The following is a 25,744-nucleotide window of genomic DNA, read 5'->3' as shown; positions in this document are numbered from 1 at the left end:
AGGACCTGGAGGGGCTAGCTCCTGTTAGGCTAAGGTAACTTTTAGTCCTTAAACAGAAACGTTAAGGCAGGAAGGCTGCCATGAGTTCCTCGCGGAAGGTCACAGGCATGCTCCGGGTGTTAGGGGGCTGCGGGCCGTCAAGAGGCTTACCTGAAACTGCATTTTTCTTGCCTCTGTTTCCCTCCTCGCAGACACGAGCCTCGTGTCGGGTAGGCGGCGGGCAGTGTTTTCCCCTGGTCCGCGGCTTGTCCCGCTTTCGTGGTGCCCACGGCAGGGCGAGGTGCCCGGTCCCGCCAGGGTGCCGTCCGCCATCTCTCTGTGCAGGCCGTGACCTCTGGGTCTCGTCCGAGAACTTCGTGTGCCCGAAGGTCACGCGCCGCTGCGTGTCTTTGTATGCAAGTCTTATGGTGGGAAATTTTGGTCCGTGATACGTGACGTGCCCTTTATGCCGGGGTGGGTTTTTGTGGGCTGTGTGACTGCTTACTCCAGCTGCATCTGTTGCAAGCACTGTCCTTCCTCCCTTGGCTCTTTTGCGCCCTTGTGTGAAGCCAGGGGCCTTGCTGTGTGGGTCTGTCTCTAGGTTTCCCTTGTGTCCCCCTGCCTGATGTGTCCATTCTTCCAGCAGCAGACCCTGGTTCCCACAAACAGAGCAAATGGCCCGTAAAGGTGAAGCAGGTGGGGGGGATCCGTACGGTGCCCGTGGAGAACTGCAGCTTTATTTAAGGCCGGAGCTCGTGGGGCATTTATTTAAGTGCCTTCCCATCCTTGCTTCTCACGCAGGCTTTGTTCGGTGAACTGTGGGTGTCCTTTCATTACAGATCTGTGGGACTCGGGAGCAGACGGGCTGAGGAGAGCTCTGAGGTCCCCTCTCCCTAGGATGGTTGCAGGCGGGCAGCATAGACTTAGCACGCGCTTTCTGGGTTCATCACGTGATTTTGCAGACGGGAAAGCCAGGCTCCTGTGCATGTACGTGTAGAGGAATTAGCTTGTTGCCTGTTGTGTCAAAGTGACGATAGGGGGGCGGTTTGCATGGAGCCCTCTGTGTGTGAACCTGTCGGAGGGCAACCTGTGAGTCTCGTGCAGACGCCGAGCCCTGGGGTGCTGCTGCCTGGCCTCCCAGAGCCGAGCTCAAGTACGGCTTTGCCCCCGCAGGCTCTGGCCTCAGGCCACTCATAGAACTTCCATTTGAGAGAATAGGGAAGGGATTGTAATCTCAGAATGTTCTGGTCCTACCAAAGGCTGCTCAATTTCACTTTAAAAAAAAAAAAAAAGGAAGTCTCAAAAGAGCAGTTTAACGGAAAATGTGATTATCGCAAGCGCAGGTGCCCCCTGGCACGGCCCCTCCCACTCTGTGTTGTTGGTTTGGCACAGACGGAATGAGAAGTGACGGGCAGAGAGGCCCGCCAGCCCCAGAGCTGTCGCTGGGGACGGGCCGGGACTGAGGCCATCTGTGGCACGCCCCCGGCCGCACGTGGCCACCTCCGTTTCCCGGACTGAGATGATTATACTGCACGTGTTTGGTCTCAGTGGAGCGAGGGGCACGTTCTGCATAGACGCCGTCTGAATTGTGCCACCTGATACAGGGGAGGAGGCCTCCTGGTGTCCCCTGGTCTCTGGGCAGCCTGCCCGTCCTCAGTGCCGCTCGTGGCATCCCGCATCGGATTCCCGGCACAGGGGGCCCAGCGATACACTGGGGGCGCCAGGTACAGAGGCGGAGGCCATGGGCGTGTCGCTGCTGGAATCCTTGAGCTTCCTGTTCGAGCGGGCTGTCTCCAGCCGTCAGCCCTGCCCCACGTCGCGCCTCCCGCTTGGCCCTAGAAACGCTCAACGGGGGGCAGTGGTGAAGTCTGCCCTTTAGGGGACCCGTGTTGGAAATTTGAGCGGCTTCCTTGCCAAGGAGGAGGGGCGTGCGGCCTTGTTTCCTCAGAGGCAGAGGCTGGGACGCTCTGTGGCGTGTGCGATGTGTGTGCCCCCCAGCCGCGCCCCACTGCAGGGTGCCCTTGGCCTTCAGAGCTCCCATTTCAGGGCGATACTGTGTAAAGCTACGTGAGTGGTGTGCCAGTACGACCTTGTAAAAACGTCAGTGGTGCACACCCTCAGTGTAAAACAGAAGCGGACCCCAGCCCCCCACCCCCTTCCCTCTCCAGAAGTAACTGTGCGCAGATTCCACGCGTGTCCTTCTGAGGTCGGCGCGTACAGATAGAAATCCGTCACTTTTTTCACATCCTTGGAAGCACACCGCGCACGTTCTGTAACTTTTTCACCGAGGTTTTCTCAGAAATGGCAAGGACAGAGCAGCTCTCCTGGAGGGGGTCCCAGCTGGCCAGCATTCGAAGAACTGGTTAACGCACAGTCGTAAACGGTATACAGACCTTGACCATTTTTCCAAAATGAAAACCGGTTTCGCTCACTGGCATCGGGTAGCTCGTTCCGGAGGTCCGTGTTTTGTACGGCAGCTCCAGCCAACGTGCATCCTTTGTGACTTTCCGGAGGCAGAGCGAGAGAGCAGCAGGGCCCAGGGCAGTGGCGCTGCAGCGTCTTTCGGACTTGTCCTGCCCGTGCGTGACTTCACTGCCGCTTTGCAGAGCAGCCGGCCGTTATTATCTCTGGAGCATTCTAAGTGTGCTTTTTGAAAGGAGCTACCATTGTGGTTTTCCTATTTGTCGGTACATGGAATTACTTTAGTTTGTGTACTATATACATTTTGGCCATAGCAGCATCCAGACGGAGTGTCACCCACAGCTGTGACAGTGTGGATGTGCCCACAGGTCAGTTCTGGAGAGCACGAACAAGTGGCACCGTGCCTGCCGGCTGAGAGTGTCCCGTACTCCCCCGGCACCACTGCCGTGGTTTACAGTGGTGTTCATCGCGAGGGGGGCTCAGACTTTCTCTCGCGGGACCTGAGGCAGAAGGGGAGGAGAGAAGGGCACGCGTTTGATGTCTGATGGGGGTTTCTGCAAGGTGGGTTTTCCAGGGGATGGACAGCAGCTGGTGCCACGCCGGTCGCCAGGCCAGAGGGCGCGCAGATGTCCTCTACAGTGTGAGGCTCGGGCAGGAAAATAGGGGAACCGCCCGGGTCATGATGAGGTCTCGCCATGCACAGTTGTGACCCTAGCAGCTTCCTGGGGACCCTCACCTACCCAGGCTCTGTGTGTTCCGGGCAGGCTGGCCCTTGTGTGTGTGCCGGGTGGGGAGCGGCCGGTCAGTTGGAGGCTTCACTGTCTCCTTGAAACTCTGTTCCCAGGGCCACCACCGTGCGCTACAAAGGGAGAAACCTGCGGATCAAAGCGCCCATGTGCCGAGCTCTGAAGAAGCTGTGTGACCCGGATGGTACGTGAACATGGACTTGGGGCAGGGGCTCGCGCGGGCTCTCGATGGACAGTTCGGAGTCTCGAGCTGGTTCAGAGTCTACTAAATGTGGTCCTGCCGGTTGGCGGCACCTGCAGTTGAAACCCCTGGTCACGGCAGCGCATCCGCATAGGAGATCAGGGTGCCCTCAGAGGCCCCGGCTCGTTCAGACCAAGTGGCAGCCGGCGTCGCAGGTGACTCTCTCCTGGCCCATCGCAGCCTGGTCCGTGGCTCAGGCTCCCAGATGCACAAGCGGCCACATGGCAGTTCTCCTTCAGAACGTGGAGCCTCGCAGGCTCCCCTGCCAGTCTCCCTCTCGAGACTCTTGAGGCCGTCTGCCTGGAGCACCTTTTCACATTTTGCACTGGCGTCCGTGTGCCCGGCTCTCACGGCCCCTTCTTGTCATAGGCTTGAGTGACGACGAGGACCAGAAGCCGGTGCGCCTGCCCCTGAAAGTCCCTGTGGAGCTGCAGCCGAGGAACAACCACGCCTGGGCCCGCGTGCAGAGCCTGGCTCAGAACCCGAGGCTCAGGTAACGTGGCTTTTGGCATCCGTGGGGAGCAGTGGGGCTCCCCCAGTGCTCTGAACGGGCCTTCGCGCTCTCTGACCCTGCGTGCGCTCACTGTGGCCCTCAGACCCGGAGTCCCACCTGGGCAGGTGCTCGTGGGCCAAGCACAGGGTGCATGATGTGGTTCCCAGGTTGATGGCTCCAGAATCTTTCCCTTGTGTTTACCCTCAAAAGCCCTTTCCGCTCCTCTCTCGTCATCTTCCTGGACGTGTAGGTCTGATTCGTGTACGGGGCCCCGTGGTGGGTGTGCACCGTCTTCCGTTTATACCTCCTCTTTTTTGGTTGAGTCAAATTCTATAACGTACAATTAACCGTTGGTCACTTCAAGGCATCTGACTCGGGGGCCTTGAGGACCTTCGCACAGCGTTGTATGAGTATCTCCTCCGTCTGGCTCCAGAACATTTCGGTTCCCTGAAAGGAAACGTTTCACTAAATTGCCCCCCCCCCCCCCCCCCCCCAGCCTCCAGCCGTCACCCATCTGCAGTCTGTCTCTAGATTTGCCTGCCGGGGACAGTTCACTAAAGACAATGGTGCCCATGTGGTCTTAGGTCTGGCTTCTTTCAGGGAGCGGGACTTTTTTCTTTTTCTTTTTTTTTTTTTTTTTAAGAGAGAGAGACAGACACAGGGTTGGGGGACAGGGGGGAATGGGCAGACAGAGAGGGAGACACAGAATCCCAAGCAGGCTCCAGGCTCTGAGCTGTCAGCACAGGGCCCGACACGGGACTTGAACTCAAGAACCACGAGATCATGACCCGAGCCGAAGTCGGATGCTCAACTGACTGAGCCACCCAGGCGCTCCATGGGAGCAGGACTTTTTTGAGGTTTGTTTGTGTCAGGACCTCATTGTTTCCTTGTTTTAAGTTTTTTGGTGTTGATTAAGTCTGGTCAGGCCACGCTTTCTGGACCCAAAAGGTGCTAACAGAATAGGAGGGTGGGTCATATCACGGCCTGTGTCCTGAGGGAGATCCCGTACTGTGTGCAGTGGGCACAAGGGATTGCTCTTGTCTTCTTACGGTTTCGTGTGAGTTTCTAGTTATTTCAATTTAAAGGGTTCATTTCTAAGACAAGGAGCGTGTGGCCTGCTGGGGTACTGTGGGTTCGGCCCCTCTGATACCCCTTCCTCGATCCCATGGCCTCGCCTCATGGCCTCACGCTGCCCTTCGGAAGGTCCCCTCCCTGTGTAATGGCCGCCTTGTCCTGCCTGTGATTTCTCGGCAGGATGATCGTGGAGCTCCACCGGAAGGTCTCCAGCCTCATCGAATTCTTAAAACAGAAGTGGGCGCTCCACGAAGTGCGGATCGTATCCTTTTACTACTAAAACAAACTCGCCCAAACCCCGCGGCCCCTGCGCCTGAGGGTGGGGTCTCGCTTCTCTGGCCTGAGAGTACAGCGGGCCCACGGGGTTACGTGGAACCAGAACTAAACCTGTAGCCCCTTGTCCTGGGGCTCGGGTGTGAGCTCCTTCCTGTTGTCCACACTGCCGGTGGCTGCATCTGGTCCATGTGGCTCGGGGTAGGGGGCGTGCACGGCGTCCCCGCTGGCAGGCTGAGTGGCACGGCCGAGGACAGCCCAAGACTTCCTGTGTCCCGGGCTGCCCCCAGCCGGGAGGGGCTCGTTGGGTGTGACATCGGTGAGGGAGGAGGTGCCTGGCCGGTGGTCTGCTCGAGGCCCGGCACTGCCCGGTGGGGCCCACTGCTGCGGCTGCTCCTTGACCTCTGTGGCAGCGGAAGACGCTGGAGGACCGGCAGCTGCAGCACTCGCTCGCGGCGCCCGCGCAGGAGAAGGTGGCCCTGCACCTGTTCCCCGGAGAGAGCTGCACGCTGACACCGCTCCCGGGCGTGGCCCGCGTGGTGCACTCCAAAGCGTTCTGCACGGTGCACTGGCAGGAGGGCGGCCGGTGCAGGCAGAGCGCCAGGGACACCCACACATTGCCTCCAGCGCAGATCCTGGGCATCCAGAGCGGCCAGGGCACGGCCAGGGGCCAGGTGAAGTGTCCACGGGGTGGCACCGAGGGCAAGGGCCCCGGACGTCCCCCTCCGTCCACCGACGCCTCGCAGAGCTCCGGAGAGAGTTCCCCTGAAAGTGCCCCCGGGGAGGGGGCCGCCCCAAGCCTCGGTGGTCTAGACACTCCTGACAGGCTCCAGGATGCGGGGGGCGCGGCTCGAGAAGACCCCCACGGCTGCTCCTGCAGACGGCCCCGCCCGAGAGCCCGGGGACGTGCCGTGCACCTGCGGCCAGCTCCCAGAGCTGGAGGAGGAGCTCTCCCTCCTTGACCCCTTCCCCCGCTACATGAAGTCCTGTCAGGACCTCATCATCCCCGAGCAGTGCCGATGCGCGGACTCGCGGCCCCCGGGGTGCCCCTCCCCAGAGACTCGTGGTCCTGGCAGCGCGGAGGCGGCTGACCTTGCCCGGGCCGGGGCCCCATCCCCCGTCCGGGCCCCACCGGGTCCAGAGCTTCAGTCCAGTCCCGGGCTCCAGCCAGATGTTTGCACTAAAGACTTGGCAGACGCACCCGCGGAGGAGCCCCAGGACAAGGGGAGCCCCCTGGAACCCCTGCCTCAGGGACAGCCTGCCGCCAAGCCTCCGAAGGACGTCCCTGCCAGCCGGCTCGCCCAGCAGCTCCGTGAGGAGGGCTGGAACCTGCAGACCTCCGAAAGCCTTACGCTGGCCGAAGTCTACCTCATGATGGGCAAGCCGAACAAGCTGCAGCTGGAGTACGACTGGCTGGCCGTGCTGGGCCCCGAGGGCCAGGCCCCCGGCGGGCAGGCGCAGGGCCCCCGCGGCGGCTCCCCGCCCCCCACCTTCCACAAGCAGCGCCTGCTCAGCTGCCTCCTGAAGCTCATCTCCACCGAGGTCAACCCCAGGCTGGTGAGTGCGCCCCGGGGCTCTTGGCGGGAGGGGAGGAGGGGGGATCGGGATAACCCTGCGCCCCCAGGGCTCTCAGCGGGAGGGGAGGCAGGGCCCAGGGTGACCATGCGCCCCAGGGCTCTCCGATGGAGGGGGGACCGGGGGGACCATGCGCCCCAGGGCTCTCAGATGGAGGGGGGACCGGGGGGACCCTGCGCCCCAGGGCTCTCGGAGGGGAGAAGGGGGGGACCATGCGCCCCAGGGCTCTCAGATGGAGGGGGGACCGGGGGGACCATGCGCCCCAGGGCTCTCAGATGGAGCGGGGACCGGGGGGACCCTGCGCCCCAGGGCTCTCAGAGGGAGGGGAGAAGGGGGGGACCATGCGCCCCAGGGCTCTCAGATGGAGGGGGGACCGGGGGGACCATGCGCCCCAGGGCTCTCAGATGGAGGGGGGACCGGGGGGACCCTGCGCCCCAGGGCTCTCGGAGGGGAGAAGGGGGGGACCATGCGCCCCAGGGCTCTCAGATGGAGGGGGGACCGGGGGGACCATGCGCCCCAGGGCTCTCAGATGGAGCGGGGACCGGGGGGACCCTGCGCCCCAGGGCTCTCAGAGGGAGGGGAGAAGGGGGGGACCATGCGCCCCAGGGCTCTCAGGTGGAGGGGGGACCGGGGGGACCATGCGCCCCAGGGCTCTCAGAGGGAGGGGAGAAGGGGGGACCATGTGCCCCAGGGCTTTCAGCGGGAGGGGAGGAGGGACCCGGGTGACCATGTGCCCCAGGGCTCTCAGCAAGAGGGGAGGAGGGCCCAGGGTGACCATGTACCCCAGGGCTCTCAGCTGGAAGGGCAGCAGGAGGGACTGGGGTGACCACAGAGGCCATGCTTCACAGAGCAGGGCTCCTGTTTGCTGCCAGGCCCGGGCACTGTCCTTCGTGGCTCACACCAGACTCCAAAGACGACAGTGACCAGTAAGCCGTGCCTTGCTAGGCCTCAGTAATCACGCTGAGCCCTCACGTGCTGGCCGAGGGGACGGCGATGCAGCAGCCACTTCCAGGAGCCCAGTGGGGGTTGGGCTTCGGCTAATGTCAGGAACGTTGCGAGTTTCAGCAGAGAGAACGACAGGGCAGTTTGTGCTTTAGTGTGGCCGTCCTGGAGGACGGTGGCACAGGCTCAGAGGAGGGAGGAGGTGAGAACGGACGGGTGCTGGCTCCGCCCCACGCGGTGAGGGCTCCGGGACTCCTCAGGAGGCTCTGTGATGAGGTGGCCCCTAAGCCAGGGGAGTGGCTGTGACCCCCTCCTGGGGCGTCCAGTCAGCAGAGACGGGGTGGGAAGGTGCCACCGATGAGAAAGTCCGGTGGGCTTTCCTGGGCACAAGAAACAGAGTCTGCGGCAGCGGGTTCCTAAGTTGCTGTGTGGGCTCAGCGGTAGCGTGAGGGTTCGTGAGCTCCGGGCAGAACATGGTGGCCAGGAGGGAGTGGAGCTTGGGGGACAGAATGGGACTGTGGGGTCCCTGTGGACCCTTCGGTGCCAAGTCCCGTCTACACAGCACACCCGCTTCTCCTGGGCGGACGGCCCTCGGTGAGCCTCCTCCCCCCTCTCCCATTCTTCTCCCTCAGGCTCCCCATCCCCTTCCTGGCTGCGTCCCTGCACGGCTCTTGCCTCTGAGAGGTGCTCCGTTAGTACGTGGAGGGTGCGAGTGGTGCCGTGGGGGAGGTGGCGCTCTCGGGTGGGTGGGAACCGGCCGGATGCTGCAGAGGCCGCATGGGTGTGGCCCGAGGGTGAGCAGCAGCTTTTAGATTTAGTGGTGTGGAGGCCGGCGACCTGCGCGCAGACAGGGGCCGTGTTTGGGTAACTGGACAGAGATGAAGAATTTAGGAAGCAATCTCAAGTTAGGGTTTTGGAGGCCTCAGGAGAGGATCCTGGTGAGACAGAAGCATGTCCGGCACCCTGGGGAAGGAGGCCAAGTGAGGCCAGCTCCTGAGAAGCCTGGGGCGGCAGGGGACGCGGGTCCTGGCCTTGGCCTTGCCTGGGAGAGGAGGGAGGAGCAGCTTGGAAACACTGCAGAGAACTCAAAGCAGGGTGCTCAGACCCATGGCCCCAGGGTGGGGCCCAGCAGCCTCCACGTCTCCTGGGGACTTGTGGGAGATGCAGGCTCTTGTGGCCCAGAGACCCCGTCTGGACCTCCGGACCCAGGCAATTCTGATACGGCTCAGGTGTGAGGACCAGCGGGCAGAGGCCTAAGCTGAGCGCAGAGACCTTGAGTGAAAGGCGGGCCGGCTGAGCCTGCGAGCAAGTGCAGCGGACGCCCGGGCCCCAGACAGCCGGGACCTCGACGGGAGGCTGCTGGGCGCGCTGTTGGCTGGTTGGATGGGGACGCTGGATAAGCCACGTGGGAGGGGACGGAGAGGGAGGGTCCCACAGAACGGGAAAGGTGGGCAGGGGCTGGGGGGGCACAGGAAGACGCAGGGTCACTGAGCAAGCAGAGCAGACCAGGTTGTGCTGACAGCAGGGGACGGGGCTCCCTAATTCACAGAAAGCTCGGCCCGGTGGGCCCTGGGGGCGGTCGGGGAGGAGGTCACCAGAGTGAGGCCTGAGGTGGGCCTGAGGGCGTGTCTCCCCCCGGGGCCCCTGCGGGTCAGCAGCCCGCGTTGGGGCCTGCAGAGCCCCGAGGTTGGCATTCCGACTCCGCAGAGGGCTTTTGGACTGTGAGCGTGGTTAATTGTAGAGACTGTCCGGCTCAGGATCAGGACAGGCCGGTGCATCCCCCTCGGGCGGGCCTTTGAAACGTGGTTGGTGTCACCGGCCATCCAGCGGCTCCCTCCAGCAGCGCGAGCACTTCGTAGGCTGGTGGGAGACCCGCTACCTTCACACATCTCTGCCTCCTGTCACCGCACGAGGGGGTGGCCTGTCTGTGTCACCTACGGGCAGCGAAACCAGGAACAGAGAATGGTTGTGCCCCTGAGGGCCTGCCCGACCGAGGGCTTTTAAAAGTGGCCTTCTGCCAAGTGATTTGGGGACGCTGCACTTTGCCATTGTAGAAGTGTGGTCTCTGAGCCCTTTGGTGTCCCCTAAGCTTGAGGGCATTCTCCTGCCTTCCGTTCGGGGGCACTCGTCCCAGAACCATTGTTCACGGGCTGAGTTGGGCTCCTGTGGTGGCCTTTTCTGTCCCAGGCTCCAGAAGGGAACGTCAGCTCCACGGCCTCTGCGAGGCCCGCCCAGGAGGAGCAGTCCTCGACCCCGCCAGGGAAGGTGGTGACCGTCAGCTCCCGGAGCCCGCGCTGCCCGCGTAGCCAGTCCGCCCTGCGCAACAGCAAGGCCTTCTCTCCGAGCTCCGCGTCCTGCTCCTCAGGTGAGACCCATCCGTCCCGGTGACTTCCTGGCCGCGTGGGCCATGTCATCTGAGGGCACGGGGATGCCTGACGCCCGGCCCCGCTGGCCCGGGTGTTAGAGCAGAAATCCCCACCCCTCACGGGGAGGTGAGCACGCGCCTGGCACATAAGGCTTTGAGGTCCTGGGGCGCTCCCAGTGGGAAACAAGGGGTGGCCCGTGACAGTTGGGTCGCTTCGGGGGATCCTTGTGAGGTCAGCGGAAGCCTCTCTAACATGCTGAATCGGCGGCTGCGAGTCGGAGAAGGGAGTGTTTCCCTTCACGTTACAAGTCAGCCCTCAGGTTGAGGGATTCCCGAGCAGTTAACTCTGGCCTGCCCGTCTGCGCTGTCCCTCTGTCCCAGCTGTAACTGGGGAACAGCTTAAGTTCAGGGTCATGACTTGGGTTACCTGGTACACGGGGCAACAGGCGTTGAGGATGGGCACATGCTGTGCGTCCTCGCCAGGTGTGAAGGGTGTCATAACGGTCCCTGTAGGTGGGTGCTCTCGCTACAGGACCTCGGCCGTCCTGGACGTCTTGAACGTCCCTCGCCAGCCGGGGTCTCTGCGTGCTGACCACCAGCCCCACGCCTTGTTCTTAATCTGACCGAACAGACTTAGTGTCCTGTGTGTTAGTGGTTCTCCGGGGTTGTTTTCTGAGACGTTCTGAGCACGTCACTAGCTTCCTGTTTTCTGTGTGTTGGGAATAGCCTGCCTGTTGAACGAGAGCACCGTGTGGTGTCCTCTGGGGTGACCGAGACTGGGTCTGGTGTCCTTGCAGATGGAGGCTCAAGTGTCGATGGTGGGGCTGGCTGGTGGATGGTGTGGTCTTTTCCTGCCTTCCGTTCTGTTTTTGAAATTACATAATTCTGTGCGTTCTTGGACACCCATCTCTTTCTTTCTTTTTTTTTTTTTAATGTTTATTTTTGAGACAGAGAGCATGAAGTGTGGGGGAAGGGGGGTGGGTGGTTAGAGAGAGGGAGACAGACTCCGAAGCAGGCTCCAGGCTCCAAGCTGCCAGCACAGAGCACGACGTGGGGCTCGAACCCAGGAACCCTGAGATCATGACCTGAGCCGAAGTCGGATGCCTAACTGACTGAGCCACCCAGGCACCCTGACACCCATCTCTTTCTGAATTGGGGATCCTTCTAGACCAATACGTTTGTGGTGCCAGAGTCCAGCTGGTGCCTAGAGTGTCTGTCTCTGGACTGCACGAGTAGGAGCTGAATTCCACAGATTTGTAAATGAGCTAAGGAGAGGGGACCCGTGTCCACCACGAAGTGAGGGTGCATGCAGGAAACAGCAGAGTCCCAAAGTCGTGGTTCCTAAGTAAATATTTTCTGTCCTTTCATCTCCGGGCTGTTTCTGGTGTAACAGACATTGAGAGCCGGGACCGGTAGACCGTGGCGCGTGGCCTCGCGCAGGCGCACAGGCTGCTGGGGGCCGGCCGCCTACGCCACAGCTGCAGAACTGTATGGCCCAGCAAGCTAGCAGTTACTCTCTGACTCTTTATAGAGAAAGCTTGCTGACCTCTGGTCTACGCAAGATGATCTGGAAGGTTCTTCCAGCTCTTAAATGTCTTTGAAGGCCTATCTGCACTTCCTGCTGTCGATGAAAGCGGCAGAGTGCCTTTATCGGCGAGGGCCAAGGTTTTACTCACAGTGGGAGCTAGAGTTCCAGGGAGAAGATAGGAAGCAGGTTTGGGGACTGAAATCGGAATAGTTGTCTCGAATTCCTTCCCAGTTCTCTTCCTGAGACCGCTCTGTTTGCGCTGGGGGTGCTGCTGGGTGAGTGGTTGTTTTGGCTCTCCTTTGGTCTCTAGGTCTGAGAAACCCGCCGAGACCCCTGTTGGTGGCTGGCCCCTCCAGCACAGGCAGCAGTGACTCAGACGGTGGCCTTTTCGCTGTCCCCACTACTTTGCCGCCCAACAGCCGACACGGGAAGCTCTACTCTCCCAGTAAGGAGACAGAACTGACTTTCCGTCAGCACCTGAACTCCATCAGCGTAAGTGGGGGCGGCGCCCTGCCGGCAGAGGGGGGGGCCCTGCGTCCCGGGGGCTCTGGGGGCTCGCTCTCAGGCCCGCGCCGTCTCCTCACAGATGCAGTCGGATTTCTTCCTGCCGAAGCCCAGGAAGTTGCGGAACCGGCACCTGCGGAAGCCATTGGTGGTCCAGGTGAGGGTGCCCTTGGGAATCTGGGTGCTCCCACCCCTCGGCCTTCCTGCGGCTCCTCCTGTGAGACCGAGGCCTCCGCCCCTCCTTCCTTCCTTATGCCTGGGACGGAGTAGTAACGGGGGCTCTGACTGTGCCCCGAAGTAACGATAATCTTTGCATAGCTTGGAAAGCCCTTGCAAAACAACCAGGAAGTTGTGGGGATTTGAGTCCCAAGAGTGTCCCGGGCGGGGATACGTTCGAGGACCGTCGGAGCCTCTGTTTATGTGTACATAGTCAGTGGAAGCAGTTGGCAAGGTGGGCGGAACGGCTCTCCTGAGCTCCTAACGGTGAGTGCCAGAGACCCCATAGGAGCCACATGCGGCCCCGAGGGCACAGCCCGGGAGCAACAGGCCTGCGACTGCAGGGCCATTTGTACTTACAGGTAAAAAGATAAAAGGGGTGACGCTCGGATTCTGAAAGGACCGTAAGCTTAGACGTTGACCAACGTGTTACGTGAGAATAAACGCGTAGGTCTCTGTTAGTGCTGTCGTCTTCCTGTCTCGAGATGAACTTCCTTAGAAGTGAGCTGACACGACAGGGCTGACGCAGAATGGTGTAGAGCAGCCCCCCCCTTAGCCACGGATGGTACCCGAGGTCAGCGGGGAGCAGACGTTGTCCTGACAGCTCGTCACAAGGGCAGCAGTAGGCTCGCTGCGTCACGTGCCTGTGCCGCTCACGTGGGCGACGAACTGAGGGACAGGAGTCCGTGCGGCGCCGAGATCCTTCGAGACCACGCTCACACGTTCCCGTTCCAGTATATCGTCATGGTGTTACCGCGTCGTGACTCGGCGTTGTTGATTTGTTACCGTGCCTAACTTACAAACTTGATCGCAGGTGTGTCCACACAGAAAAAGCCCACGCGGGGTTTGATGCCACGTGCACTTGGAGGCCTCCGGGGGGGGTCTTGGAACACGTCCCCTGTGGATGTGGGAGACGGTTGTATTCCAGGTCCCGTGTGTGCCGCGCGTGGAAGCTGCGTGTCGGGTGAAGTTCGCAAGTCCTGCCCGGGGAAGCGGGAGGATGCTGGCTGGCTCGTGGGAGTCCATCCAGGACTACAGACTTGCGTGGCCTTCCGTGGCGGCCTTTAGTTTTGTGACGACTCTATCGGTTCACGATTCGCGCGGCGTAAAGGCCTGACGTGTACTGTTCAGTGGCGTTAGTACGTTCCCAGGGCTGTGCGCCTGCCACCGCCGTCTGATCCCAGAACATCTTCACGTTACCTGAATTGCCCCTCCCCCCCAGACGTTGGCAGCCACGACCACCACCAGCCCACTTTCTGTCTCTGTGGATTTGCCTCCTCTGAGCGTTTCACGTAAATGGAACCGCACATAGTATGTGCTCTTTTGCATTTACGGTTTTATGGAAAGTGTCATTGGCACACGGCCCTGGTCTTTCGTTCCCCTGCCATCCAGGCTGCTGTCACACGCCCAGGGCAGGGCGGTGGGGCTGCTGCAGCCCCGGCATTTCCTGTCCCCCTCTCCGTCGGCGCGCGTCTGAAGCGAGGCCAACACACAACCTGCACGGCTCCTTGCCGTGGAAGCGGGCTGCCCGGCTGCCTCCTGGTAGCTGAGCAGACCTGTCGGCCCTCTGTGTCGTTAGCGGCCCTGGTAGCAGCCACCTTCTCTCTGTGATGACGCCTCGGGGAGCCTCTGCGGGATAGGGAGACTACACTTGTGCACCCAGAGCCGGCAGCGTCTCGTGACGCTTTGTGGTGTCAGACCGCGTTCACGTTTTACTTCAGTGACTAACGGTTTCGGCAATTCCCATAATTCCCTACCAGGCGGTGGCCCGGTTGGCACTTAATTATTCACACCCAGGAGACCTAGGCCAGGAGCAGGGACGGGTGGGCAGAGTGGCGAAGGCCCTTTGCCCGTCTGCGTCGCAAGGAGCCACTTTATTTTCTTCACCGCAAACGTGAGGAGTCCCAGATCTAGGGTGTGTCTCGTAACTGTCCCCGTCCAGCGCTCGTGAGCAGTTGTGCAGGACTTGGGGCGTTCTGGGTTAGCCTGGCATCGCTCCCCAGGGCTCTACCCAGAGAGGCTCCAGTATTCAGGGACTTGGGGTCCATGGACACAGCTGTCCTCGGGTGCCCTGGGGGCCCTCGTATCATCAGCTCTAGTGCCAGAGCCCCACTCGGGCCCCTCTTACCTGGAATGTCCCCTCCAGCCCGTCACTCATCCCCTGAGTGATTCTTGGTGCCAGGGCCACTCCATCACCTGATGACAGGGTCCTCTTCCTCCACAGAGAACACTTCTTCCTCGACCATCTGAAAACCAGTCCCACAACGTCTGTTCCTTTTCCATCCTGTCCAATTCTTCCATAACTGGTAAGTGCCTGGCTTCACTCCTCCCCTACACCCGGCCTCATCTTTGGGCACGCTAGACGTTTGTGCCGTTGGCTCTCGGCATGACCTCCCCAGCATTCCTCTGTGCGTCCCGTCCATAAACACCGGGTGTGCCCCTGTGTGGGCCGGGGCCGTGGAGCGGCGGGCCTGGACCGCTGGCAGGTGGGGTGCGGGCAGCTTCCTTCACAGGTGGGCTCGGGGGCCCTGGCTTGGAGGCTCTGCTCGCTAGTGTCCGGGGAGCACCTGTCGTCCGCCCCCGGCAGGCGTGACCTTGGCGTGTGCATGGCACGCTGCCACGGGTCTGGAAGCGCAGCAGGAGCCCTGGCTCTTGAGGGACACTTTGTTACACAGTAGGGATGGCGAGCGGAGCTCGCACTCTGCGACGCACCCTCTAAGCCAGCCTCGATCCGCACCTGTCGGGTGCACGCGCCAGAGTGCCGATGGCTCCTCGTGCCCACTCTCAGCTGCCCCGTCCAGCGGGGGCGCCGACCTGCCGAGGCAGAGTCGGGCTGTGCGGGCGCACGTCCCCCTTCGGGCCTGCGCCGGCGGCAGTACGACTGCACCCTTCCAGCGGCCTGGGGAGCGTGGCGGCGCTGAGTCCCGGGAGCCGGGGCTTTCTCCCCGTCTGACCCCGTCTGACCCCTGTCAGACGTCAGCCAGGGTTTGGGAGGCTCAGTGCTTCCTGAAATGGTTCAGCTTCTGTCTGCGGCTTCAAAGGAAACCGTGTGCGGCCCCCTTTGTGCGGTCGGAGGGTGCAGGCCGACGCGTCTGTCTCTGTTCTCGTCCTCACAGGCAGAGGCTCGTTCCGGCCCATCCAGTCCTCCCTGACCAAAGCGGCCCTGTCTCGGCCGATTGTGCCCAAGGCCCTTCCACCCCAGGCCCCGGGCCATCTGGCCAGTAAGTTTCTGTCGTCAGCACGACAGCCTCCAAGTGAGGTTTCTGTTCTCTTCTCCTGCAGTCCTTGTGTGTGGTTACCCTTCGGGGCCTTTGGCCTTCTTGGAAATGAGGTGTGAGGGAGCCCCCTGGGGCACGTGTCAGGGTGTCCCTGGAGCCGAGGTTCGAAATGTCCTTTCTGCTGCTAGGTGCTATCGACTTGGCAGCTAAAAGTGCCGGCATCATCCCCGGCAGCCCCCTGCCTGTCTTGGACACTGAGGGCTTGTCTGGCATCTCCCCGCTCTCTTCAGACGAGGTGACCGCTACCGTCCCGGGTCAGGACTCCACCGGCACCCACCAGAACGGAGACCCCATCCCTGCCGTGGGGGTGAGTGTGTTTAGAAAGGCTTCTTCGCATCCCCACCAGCTTCTGGGATAGGTCGGTCACTTTCCAGATATGTGGGCACCAAGGCCACGGGCTGAGGTCACGCTGGGCTCCCATTTCTGCCTGAGGAGTGGACGGGCCCTGGTAGGCCGGAGGAGAGTGCCTGAACCAGGGAGGCCATGGCGTGGGTGAGCATCGTGTGGTCCCGAGGGGAGAGCCGCCGAGAAAGGCAGTGGGGACAGGCTTGCTGTGATGCGGCAGGATCCAGAGCTAAGACAGGCGTGGAGCTCTTGTCTGTCTGCAGAAGTCGCTCGCCCTGTCTCCCCGCCTGGCCTCCGGCTCCCCCCACCGCCCGTGCCCTCGGGCTTCGCTGGGACTTGGCTTGCCTTCTGAACTGGCAGACGACCCCAGGTGTGGGCGGAGGGTCACGGGCTGTCCTGGTGGTGTTGTAGGGCGCCAGCGGCCCGTTCGTCAGCGTTCCCTCGAGGTCTGAGCAAGAGCCAGTGACGGACAGTTTCCAGGTAGGATGTGCTGTCAGTTGCTGAGCACGGTGCCTGCCCCGGGACCCCTAGGCCAGGCCCCCACCCTCGGGGTCTTCCTTTGACCCTCGCCTTGCTTCTCCGGAGGTTGTGGCAAGGGCACACAGACAGCCGTTGCCGCCCGGTGGCTTTGTCCGTCCACCTGCCTCGCCTCAAGTCCTTCCTCCTTCCCCTCCGCAAGGCGGCCTGTTTCAGATGCACCCCTGGAAGGACTAAGTGTCCTGGGCCAAGGCGGAGGAGGGTGGCAGTGGGTAGCGCCCCCCTCCCCCCCCCCGGCACTACCCTTCTGCCCGGTTTACCAGCTGTCCTGCCGGCCGCCTCCGCCAGGCCCTCCCGCGCTGCCCGCCCTGGAGTGGTTTCAAGAGAAGTGAATCCCCTGCGCGTGTTCCTCGCTGGGGAGGAAGAAGCGACCGCTTGGGTCCTCGTTTGCGGCAGTCCGCCTGTCACGTGTCACTGCTGGTGAAGCTGAGGCTGATTTTGCATTCCGTGCTCCTCACTGACCCGCTGTGTCTCCGCCCAGGGCTCACCCGTTCTCTCCTTATCCGAGCTGGCCAAGGCTCCCCTCCACAACGGGCTCCCCACACCCGTGCCCGCGCCGGAGGGCTCCAGCAGCCGCCTGTCCCCGCCCAACGTCTCCGCATTGCTGGACATCTCCCTGCCCGGCCCGCCTGAGGACGTGCTCTCGCAGGGCGAGCCCGCCACGCACATCAGCGACTCCATCATCGAGATCGCCATCAGCTCCGGCCAGTATGGTGAGGGTCAGGGCGCCCGTGTGCTCTCCTTTCTAGGTCCCCCGGGGACCTGACCTCCTGTCAGGTGTCTGCACACTTGCTGGGCACGCGCCCGTCCTGAGTCCCCTCTGGGGTGTGGAGGGTCTGCTGCCTGTGGGGGCGGCCCCAGTGGAAGGCCCGCAAGGCCTCTGCAGCCCAAGGCTCAGAGAGGGCCTCTTTCTGGCTAGCTGTGAATCCTGATTGTGCGGGCCCCTGGAGGGTGTTGGCCTGGGGCCTTTGGGGCCCTGGCTTCCCTGGCTCCCCAGACAGCTGGTCGGCTTCCGGCTGTGGATTCACACACAACTCAGCTCGCACCGTCGTGCGTTTTCCTGGTGAAGCTGGGAAGCGTGTGCCTCAGAGGGCTGGTGTCGGCACCAGTGACAGGTTGGGGTGGCCCTCAGCACGGGGTCTGGCCCTGTCAGTCATAACCACAGCTACTGGGGTTGCCACCACGCGTCTCCCCTGCAGGCCAATATTGTTCATCCTCCACGGGGCCCCGCGTGGCCCCGGGTCTAGGCGCTCAGTGGTGCCCGACTGTGCCGTGCTGCTGTTTGTTGATGGCAGGTTGGGGAGGTGGGGTGCTCTCCCCCCCACCCCCCACCACCATCTCTGATCCGGGGTGTCTGTTGACAGGTGAGGGAGTCCCTCTTTCTCCAGCGAAGCTGAATGGCAGTGACAGTTCCAAGAGCCTTCCGTCCCCATCCAGCAGCCCCCAGCCGGACTGGATCGCCTCCCCCACCCACGACCCCCAGTGGTGCCCCAGCGATCCCACAGACTCGTCGCTCAGCAGCTTGTTTGGTGAGTGTAGGCGCCTGGGTCGTCATCGCAGGCCAGCAGGGCGCCAGCGGGCTCCCCGTGGCACATCAGGCGGGGGCTGGAGTCTAACGTCTCCACACTGCGGCAGAAGTCCTAGAACTCCTATCCTGTTTCGGGGTGCATCCCGCGGCACTTACGCAGGGGAAATGCACATCACCGTGCTATGGCGAACGTGGACACGTGTGACCTTCAGCCCAGCTGAGATGGGTGCCTCGCCCCTCAGTCTCCTGTGCCTTTCAACGGGCCGCCCCCTATCTTGGCTCCTGCCTGCGCGGGCCTTCTGCCCTTGTTGTTGTCGGCAGGGCCGGATGCGGCTCGGGGGGTTTTCAGTTTCCTCCCCCATCCTCAGCGTGTTCTGAAGATCAGAGCATCGTGGGATGGGTCCCCTCCCCAGGAGCCAGGTGTTCGTATGGTGGGAGGAGCTACTAAGGACAGCCACACCAGCCTCTGTGGCCTACACAGGAGGAGCTCCTGTGGCACGTTGGGGTCAGCGCACCTGGTGTTGAGGGCAGCCGGGCGTGCGCGTCGTCAGGGGACTGGTGGCCCCTGAAAGGGGCTGTTGTACACACGATGAGCCGGGTCGGCGCACGTGTGGGCACCGGGCCTGGTGGCCCCGAACGGTGGGGGCTCCGTCGATGGCGGTACGGGTAGGCAGCGTCGATGATGAAATCGCAAAGGACAGTGCGGGTGTTTGCAAGGTCAAATATAAATTATGAAGAGTTGGAGACTACCTTACACGGAGGAGAGGGTGATGACCAGACGCTGCACGGAGAGCTCTGCCAGCCTCCCCGTGTGAGAAGGGCCACGCACCGCGTAACGGCTGCACCCACATGAGCATGGGGCTGATGCCGGCCCCGTGCGGCCCGCGGGATCCTCCCCTTGGACGGGTCCGGGCTAGCCGGCCTCAGCATGCGTTCTCCTTCTCTCGGCAGCGAGCTTCATCTCCCCAGAGAAGAGCCGGAAGATGCTGCCGACCCCCACGGGGCCCCCCAGCGGCACCTCTCTGCTGGGCCCCAGCTTGCTGGATGGCAACTCGAGAGACTCCTTCGTGTCCAGGTCACTGGCTGACGTCGCTGAGGTGAGTGCGCAGCCTTCGCCCAACTTCCACCACCAGCCTGCCTCCCGGAGCTGGCCTTCCCCTCCAGCCGGCCCGTGTGGTGCCTGAGAGCTGCGAGTTCTCCCGACTAGGGAGGCGGCGTCCGTTCCCGCGCGGCGGCACGTGACATACCCTAAGTGACAGCTCGGCCCTGGAGGCTGGGAGCCTGGGATGCCCTGGCGTCGGGCCAACCGCTGGGCCTCTGGGGGCAGCCCGGCCAGGGTTTGGATCTCGTTCTGTCCTACAGCAGCTGCGTGACCTGAGGCGGGAGTGCCGCTCCTCGCCGCCTTGCTTCTGGTTTTAGCCGAGTGGGCGGCAGTGGTAGGGAACCTGTCATCGTTGCTGCCCCTCCCCGATAGACAGGGACAGTGCAGGCAGCGGTAGAGGCCCGTCATCGGCGCTGCCCCCGACAGGCAGAGACAGCACGGGCAGCATTCCTCTGCGTCGTGGCAGGAGGCTGCTGGCCAGCGAAGCTGGAGAGTGGGCTCTGCTCCCCCGGGCTCCTGCCCGCGTCGGGTGATGGCAGACCCTTGACGTGGAGCTGAGACTCGGTCTGAGAGGCCCGTTTCATTGTCTGCTCACGAGGCTCCCCGGGTACCCCCCCCCCAAGGAGCGAATGGTGTCAACAAGCAGGTGAGGCCAGCGAGGACAGGTGCCCGTCGACGGAGTGGACACAGGTGCACTGAGCTAGTGTGGGGCATGCAGCCCTGGCGCTCAGACTGAGGCAGAGGATGTGCCTAAGAGGGAGAGAACGCCACATCTAGGTCCCCCCACCCCGAAGGGTCGAGTCAGTTGTTAGGTTCTCAAGCAACACTCCTTACATACTTTTCCTGTGGGACGTCCAGGCGTCAGCGGTATCTCCTGGGGATTTTATAGTCAGGTTCTGGAGGGAAGGGCGCTCACGGCTGTCTCCCAGGGATCCTCAGCTTCTGTGAGTCCTCACCTGTGCCTGGAGATGTGGGGGCCTCGCAGGGAGGCTTTGCAGAGTTTCGAGCCGACCCGGGATGTGAACAGATCTTCTGCCCAGACAGAGACACAGACAGAAGAACGCCGTACCCACCCTCCCTGCACGTTTCTTAAACCCCATGGCTCTGCGGTCACGTGCGCAGCCCATCTGCCCCCTTCCCGTGTGTGTGCGGACGCTTACGAGCGCTCAGCGTCCGTGCAGACAAGTGCAGCACACGTACCCGTAGACGGCACGCCAGGACCTCGTGGTTCATAGGCGGTCCCCAGAGCAGCTCGGCAGTGTCTGGGGCTGTTAGAAGTGTAGACTCTTGGGCCCACCCCAGGCCCACCCCAGACCCACCCCAGGTTCATCCCAGGCACGTGCTAGACTGACCCCCGGTTCTTCCCAGGATCAGCCCGGGTTCATCCTAGGCCCTCTCCAGGCCCTTCTGGTAAGATGTGAACAGAGGCGATGGCTGTGAGTTGTAGGTGGGAAATGTGGAGCCAGGCTGGCCCAGATTGACAATGATGAAGCTGATGGGGGACGTACATGGAGAAGAGAGACACTATTTGCTTTACTTTTTGAAAACGAAGTTTAGTTTCTATGATATTTCTCATAAAAAGTTTAAAGTTTACTTATTTAAGTAACGTCTTCATCGCATTGTGGGGCTTAAACTCATGACCCCAAGATCAGGAGTCACATAGTCTTCCAACTGAGTTGGCCGGGCGCCTCTCATAAAAAATTTAAAATTCGGGTTCCTACCATAGCTGTACTCAGAATTTTCCAAAGCCTTCTCATTTGTTCACTCTGTCATGCAATTCATTGACAAATACTTACCCGGGGCCTACTCCATGCCAGGCACTGCTCTGGGCCCTGAGTGCACAAAAGCAACGCCCCTTGCAAAGGAGGCAGACGACACACACTGACGACCGAGTCTCCTGTGTTTGTGCCCAGGGCTCTGCTCCGCACACGCTGGTCTTTGTCCCTGTTTTCCTTCCTTTGCCCTGTCCGCTAGCTTGCTCGTGTCTTCAAGAGCCAAAGCCTGTCTTCCCTCACGGTCTTTGCACTTGTTATTTGTTTCCTGGCCATGTGCTCCCCACCCCTGTGGCCACCCGCTATCTCTGCTTCCGTCTCGTTTGCCTCGTTGCTTATTGATCGTCTCCCGTTAAGTGTTGTGTGCTGGGAACTACCACTCTGATCCCGGCCGCCGGATAGCCTGGTTAGCTGTTGTGCACACCTGTCAAGAGAGGCAGTGCTCAAAGTGACAGCATAGCCGTTGTGACATGGCTGGTTGCTGGGGGATTCTAATCTTCACTATACACACGCCAGGTTCATTGGCCATCCACCGAAGTCCCCGTCATGGTGGCCATTCGCTTCCGGTCCAGCAGCCAGCCAGTCACCGGCTGACATGGTCTTCCCTTGTGTCCTCTGCCCCACAGGTTGTGGATTCCCAGCTGGTGTGCATGATGAATGAAAACAGCATCGATTACATATCTCGATTCAATGATTTGGCCCAAGAGCTAGCCATCGCCGACCCCAGCCGCCGAGAGGTCCTGTTTGATGGCAGTGGAGGTGGGCCCCCCGTCGGTGACCTGTCCCAGTGACCACACCTCGTCACTGGCAGGGCATCCTGGAGGCTGCAGAGGAGGGCTCACGTGGCTGGTGGTCCTCAACTGTGGTAGGTGTAGCCCTCTTCAGGCTAGAGAAAACACAAATCAAGCCCAGGCCCTCCAGAGGACGGTCCGAACAGAGGAACTTCTGCACCCCAGAACGCACAACACGCAGCAAGTCGCGTCCCAACGGGCAGAGGCCAGTGGTGGCACGGGACACGAGGACGAATTCTCTGGAAGGGCCTATGTCAGCCGTGGCCATGGGGCTGGAGCAATTCCCTGCCAGCCATGGGGTCTCCTGTTAGGGTCAGCATAGCGACCACATTTCTGCCCACGCTTCTGCCTCAGTTGTTGTGTTCGATGTTCCAGTGGGCTTTCTTTCTGAGGGAAAGGAATGGGTGTGCCTTGGCGTAGTCACTGGTCCCAGGGAGTTGCGGCCTCCCCATTCTCTGCAGGGATGCTTCCAGCCACCGCTGCTTTCTTTCTGCCAAACCTATGCACTCTTGGGTTGCTTTCTCTGCAGAGTGATGACAGGGACAGCAGGGCATGGCCTAAGCTCTGCCTCGTGGGGTCTCTACCCTTAGCAGACCCCTCAGAGGACCCTCGGATCACAGGGCGGCCTAACGGGTGCCATCACCGCAGAAACCTAGAGGTTTGTTCTGACTCAATGGGAAGGAGGAAAGAATCCTGTTTTACGCAGGTTGTGTGGACTTTTAGGGGAAAAGTTCTGCTAAACTGTTGGAAAAAAGTTTTCCTCGTGTTTTGAGAATTAGGAGATGTCAGAGAAGAGCAGAGTTTAATGGTTTCCTTCCTGTGTTCAAGTTTCTTCCTGGCGATCTGAGTCTCTTCTTGGTCAACTAAGATGTTCTCTCTCTGTTGGGACCACACTTGAGCCTTTGCCAACGAGCTCCTGATCTGCCGGCATGCTGTTGTCCGGCACCTGACGGCACGGGCCTTGTGGGGAGGGGTTTCTCTGCCTCAGCATCTCCTGTCCCTTCCATGGGCTTTCGCGCAGAGCCTCCCAGGCGCGCAGATTTCATCCTTCACGTTGTTTCCACCCCGTGGCCTTCCGTCTCTCCTCTTCCCGCGCGGGGAACGCAAGCAGAGGTCAGAACGCCTGGGTGTAGTCGGAGCACACAAAACCACATCCCTCTGGTGTGCTCCCCGGCCCCGGTGACCATTTGGCATCGCTGCAGATGGTTCCGTGCCCGGTCTTCCCGCAGAGCGGAGCCAACAAGGCTCCTTTGCTTCTCGGCCTTGGGAGGCTCCACAGACAAAGCACCATGCGGCCGTATCCGTGGCGGCCGGGAGCCAGTGCTGTGGTGTTGCTCAAGTGAAACCTGCGTCCCGCCGTCCCACCTGCTGCTTCACCCTCCGCCCCGCAGCCAGGCTCTTTGGCTTCTGAAACCCGCCAGAACTGACCACCGTTTCTCTTTCCTCTTCCCGACTGGCAGCAGAATGGAGCGGCAGCCTCCCGGGCCAGCCCCGGCCCTCTACACGGGCTTCTCTCCCTGTCCGCCGTGAAGAGTTGAGGCAGCGTGAAAAGGGAGAAAAGGTCTTATGCGAGCAGAGGGGATGCTCCTGATCTCACCGTCTCAGCAGACGGATGTGGCCGCTACAGGCTGCGGGCAGGGTCGTTCCCCCCGAGCAGTGGAGGAGAGCAGGCAGTTGGGCTTCCGGGCCGTAGCCTCCTTCCCTCGTCTTAAGTGTCTCTCAGAGCTCTTGCCTATAAGGAGGTTTCCCTCTTTCGGGTCTGGGTCTGGGTCCAAATAGCACCAATAAAGCCACTCTTCTGGACTCTTACAGAAAGTCCTAAAGCTCCGGAGATGTGTCAGAGAGGGACATGGTGCCCCTTTAATAAAAGATACAGATGGCATCACTTGAACCACAGCATCTTTAAACTAGCTTATGTGGTTTTGTGATCCATCCATCCGTTTCCTGGAATTAGCGCCCTGTTGAGGTGATAAGATCAGCAGATCTGTCCCTGGGCATCTGACTTTGTTAGGTCTTTAGTAGGTTAGGACACCAGACCAAGTTCAGGCCACTCATAACTTGCTTCTACTCCCACTGTCTGGGACCAGAGACGCCAAGTAACATTATAGCACCGGTGCTGGGAGCAGTGCCTGGTGGCAGTGTGCACGTTGCCAGAGACGGTAGAAGGTCTTAAGCTGCTCTCCTTAGGGGACGCCCCGAGGCACTCTGGTGGGTAGGGTGGCACAGGTTGCTCAATGACACCTAAAAGGAGGAAAAGTAGGGAACTGGATCAGCTTTTGTAGGCCATTTAGTGTCTCCTCCCCTTGGGGGCTGGACCACAGACTCTCTGGAGTGTCACCCAGCTGGGAGGTGGGTTAATGAGGACAGTGGATGGATTCTTCTCACCTGTAATAAAGCTGACACGATTCCAGAGAATTCTGCCACTTCTGCAGCAACCAGACAGGTATAAATAAGCATTTGCTCGCCACGCTAAGGGGAAGTGGCGTCGTTAGCATTAAAAGGATGAGTGTGTTTTCTACCAGCCTAAATGTTCAGGGCTGGAATTTTCAAAAGACCCAAGCAGAGAAACTTCTCTCTTCCTTTATCTTCCTCTGCCTTCCCAACGAAAGTTGTCATCTCCGTGTGAACCTCTGGCTTTCTTCGTGCATTCGAGCACATTGTAAGACCAGGGCTGTTCCTCAGAAAATCCCTCCCGAGTCAGTCTACTGCTGTCTGGGATCTTTTTGCTGATTCATCTTCTTTAAAGATTGAGACGGGAGATAGCTGGTCTCCAGGGAGTTGGTATGTTTGGGCCTTGATTCCTATGGTGACTATCCAGTGATGAGCATTACACTCTAGAAAATAGAGACAGAAGTCGAAGCTGGAGGCCCCACATAGGATTGTTGGTGACATTTTCCTCATCTTTCCGTATCTCCTAGGTGTAGAGTACTTGCTCAGGGAGTGGGGATATTTGAAAACATTTCATCCATTGATCTACTTTCTTTCTCACATTTCCAACTTAGCATCAGAATCCTGGAAAGGGTGTCCTTTTCAGTTTGATAGCATCTTTTAACTTGATCACAGCATGGGATCCAAACTTGTGCAAAGAAAAGTTATGGAATAAAATATTTTGGAGACCAGTAGAGGAGGAAAGCAGCAGTTTTTGTTTTTGTTTTTGTTTTTTTAAGACATTGAGATCTATCAAATGCATTTGTGAGAAAATAGGGCACCTTGTCTTATGAAAAAAAAGGAAGAAACCCACCGCAAACCTTTGCTGTCAGACCTCTCTGGACCCCGCAGTAATTTGTAACTCACGTTAAGTCTTGGAAGCACTACAGCAACCTGGACCCTTTGTTTTGTAACAGGATAGCTGACGCTAGAGCTATGGTCTGGGCCGCAGAACTTACCGCTGTTTCTTTCGATAATCGTTAAGCCATATCATCTAAGGTTTCGGCTTGTTTGAGATGTGAATTTGTTTTATAGATTATAAATATACATATACAGTGTATGTATAAAGCAGAATGCCTGTCCTTCCTGATTATTTTTTGTACCATATTGTAAATTATATTATTTATTCTTTACCAATTTTGGGAATAAAAGGTGTTTTGGTTATTTAATATAATAAACAAAAGCTGTTAAACTTCTTATGTTTAAATTTCCAGTTCAACTTGTAAATCTGTTTTTATTATTGTGCATAAATACATACTAATACTTGATCTAATACTTCCCGAGTGAGCCTCTCCTTCGCGCGGTCTCCGAGTGACATCTTTGCAGCCCGGCTAGCGGGCGCTTGCCGCACGCCGGGCAGTCCCGCGCGCCTCCAGGGCGGGCGGCGGTCCCCGGCCCTGAGGCGCTTCCGGGGTGCGCGGCCCGCGCCTGCGCAAGGGGATCGGGCGGCCCTGGCGTCCGCTTCGGGTGGGGCTACGTTCCGCCCCTGCCGCCCTGCTGCCCAATGTCGGCGCCCGAGGCCTGAGCGGCATCTGTTCTCACCAATCGGCTGCGAGCGCGGCGCGGGCCTCGTCCAGGGCCTGTCCGGTGGGGCGGGGGCGGGGCCA

At 60.4% G+C, this 25,744-nt stretch overlaps 1 protein-coding gene across 1 annotated transcript in view; it reads left to right on the top strand.

The window, feature by feature from the left end:
• Window positions 1–25,410, top strand: part of CRAMP1 (cramped chromatin regulator homolog 1) — a 57,423-nt gene extending 32,013 nt beyond the window's left edge. Inside the window, 16 exon segments of the mRNA XM_047097840.1 lie at window positions 3,245–3,330; window positions 3,757–3,880; window positions 5,135–5,216; window positions 5,641–6,075; window positions 6,077–6,784; window positions 9,932–10,109; window positions 11,948–12,129; window positions 12,224–12,298; window positions 14,582–14,663; window positions 15,474–15,578; window positions 15,764–15,942; window positions 16,392–16,460; window positions 16,999–17,230; window positions 17,882–18,046; window positions 18,997–19,142; window positions 21,546–25,410. Of these exon segments, the coding sequence (XP_046953796.1) occupies window positions 3,245–3,330; window positions 3,757–3,880; window positions 5,135–5,216; window positions 5,641–6,075; window positions 6,077–6,784; window positions 9,932–10,109; window positions 11,948–12,129; window positions 12,224–12,298; window positions 14,582–14,663; window positions 15,474–15,578; window positions 15,764–15,942; window positions 16,392–16,460; window positions 16,999–17,230; window positions 17,882–18,046; window positions 18,997–19,142; window positions 21,546–21,710 (3,013 nt within the window). The 3' untranslated portion in view covers window positions 21,711–25,410.
• The last annotated feature ends 334 nt before the right edge of the window (window positions 25,411–25,744 follow it).

Source organism: Lynx rufus, unplaced genomic scaffold (genome assembly GCF_022079265.1).
Source record: "Lynx rufus isolate CCGP_SWC_20201006 ecotype Redwood Valley unplaced genomic scaffold, mLynRuf1.p SCAF_43, whole genome shotgun sequence".
Taxonomy (NCBI): domain Eukaryota; kingdom Metazoa; phylum Chordata; class Mammalia; order Carnivora; family Felidae; genus Lynx; species Lynx rufus.
The sequence above is the reverse complement of the archived record's forward strand: the minus strand, read 5'-3'. Positions and strand labels throughout refer to the sequence as shown.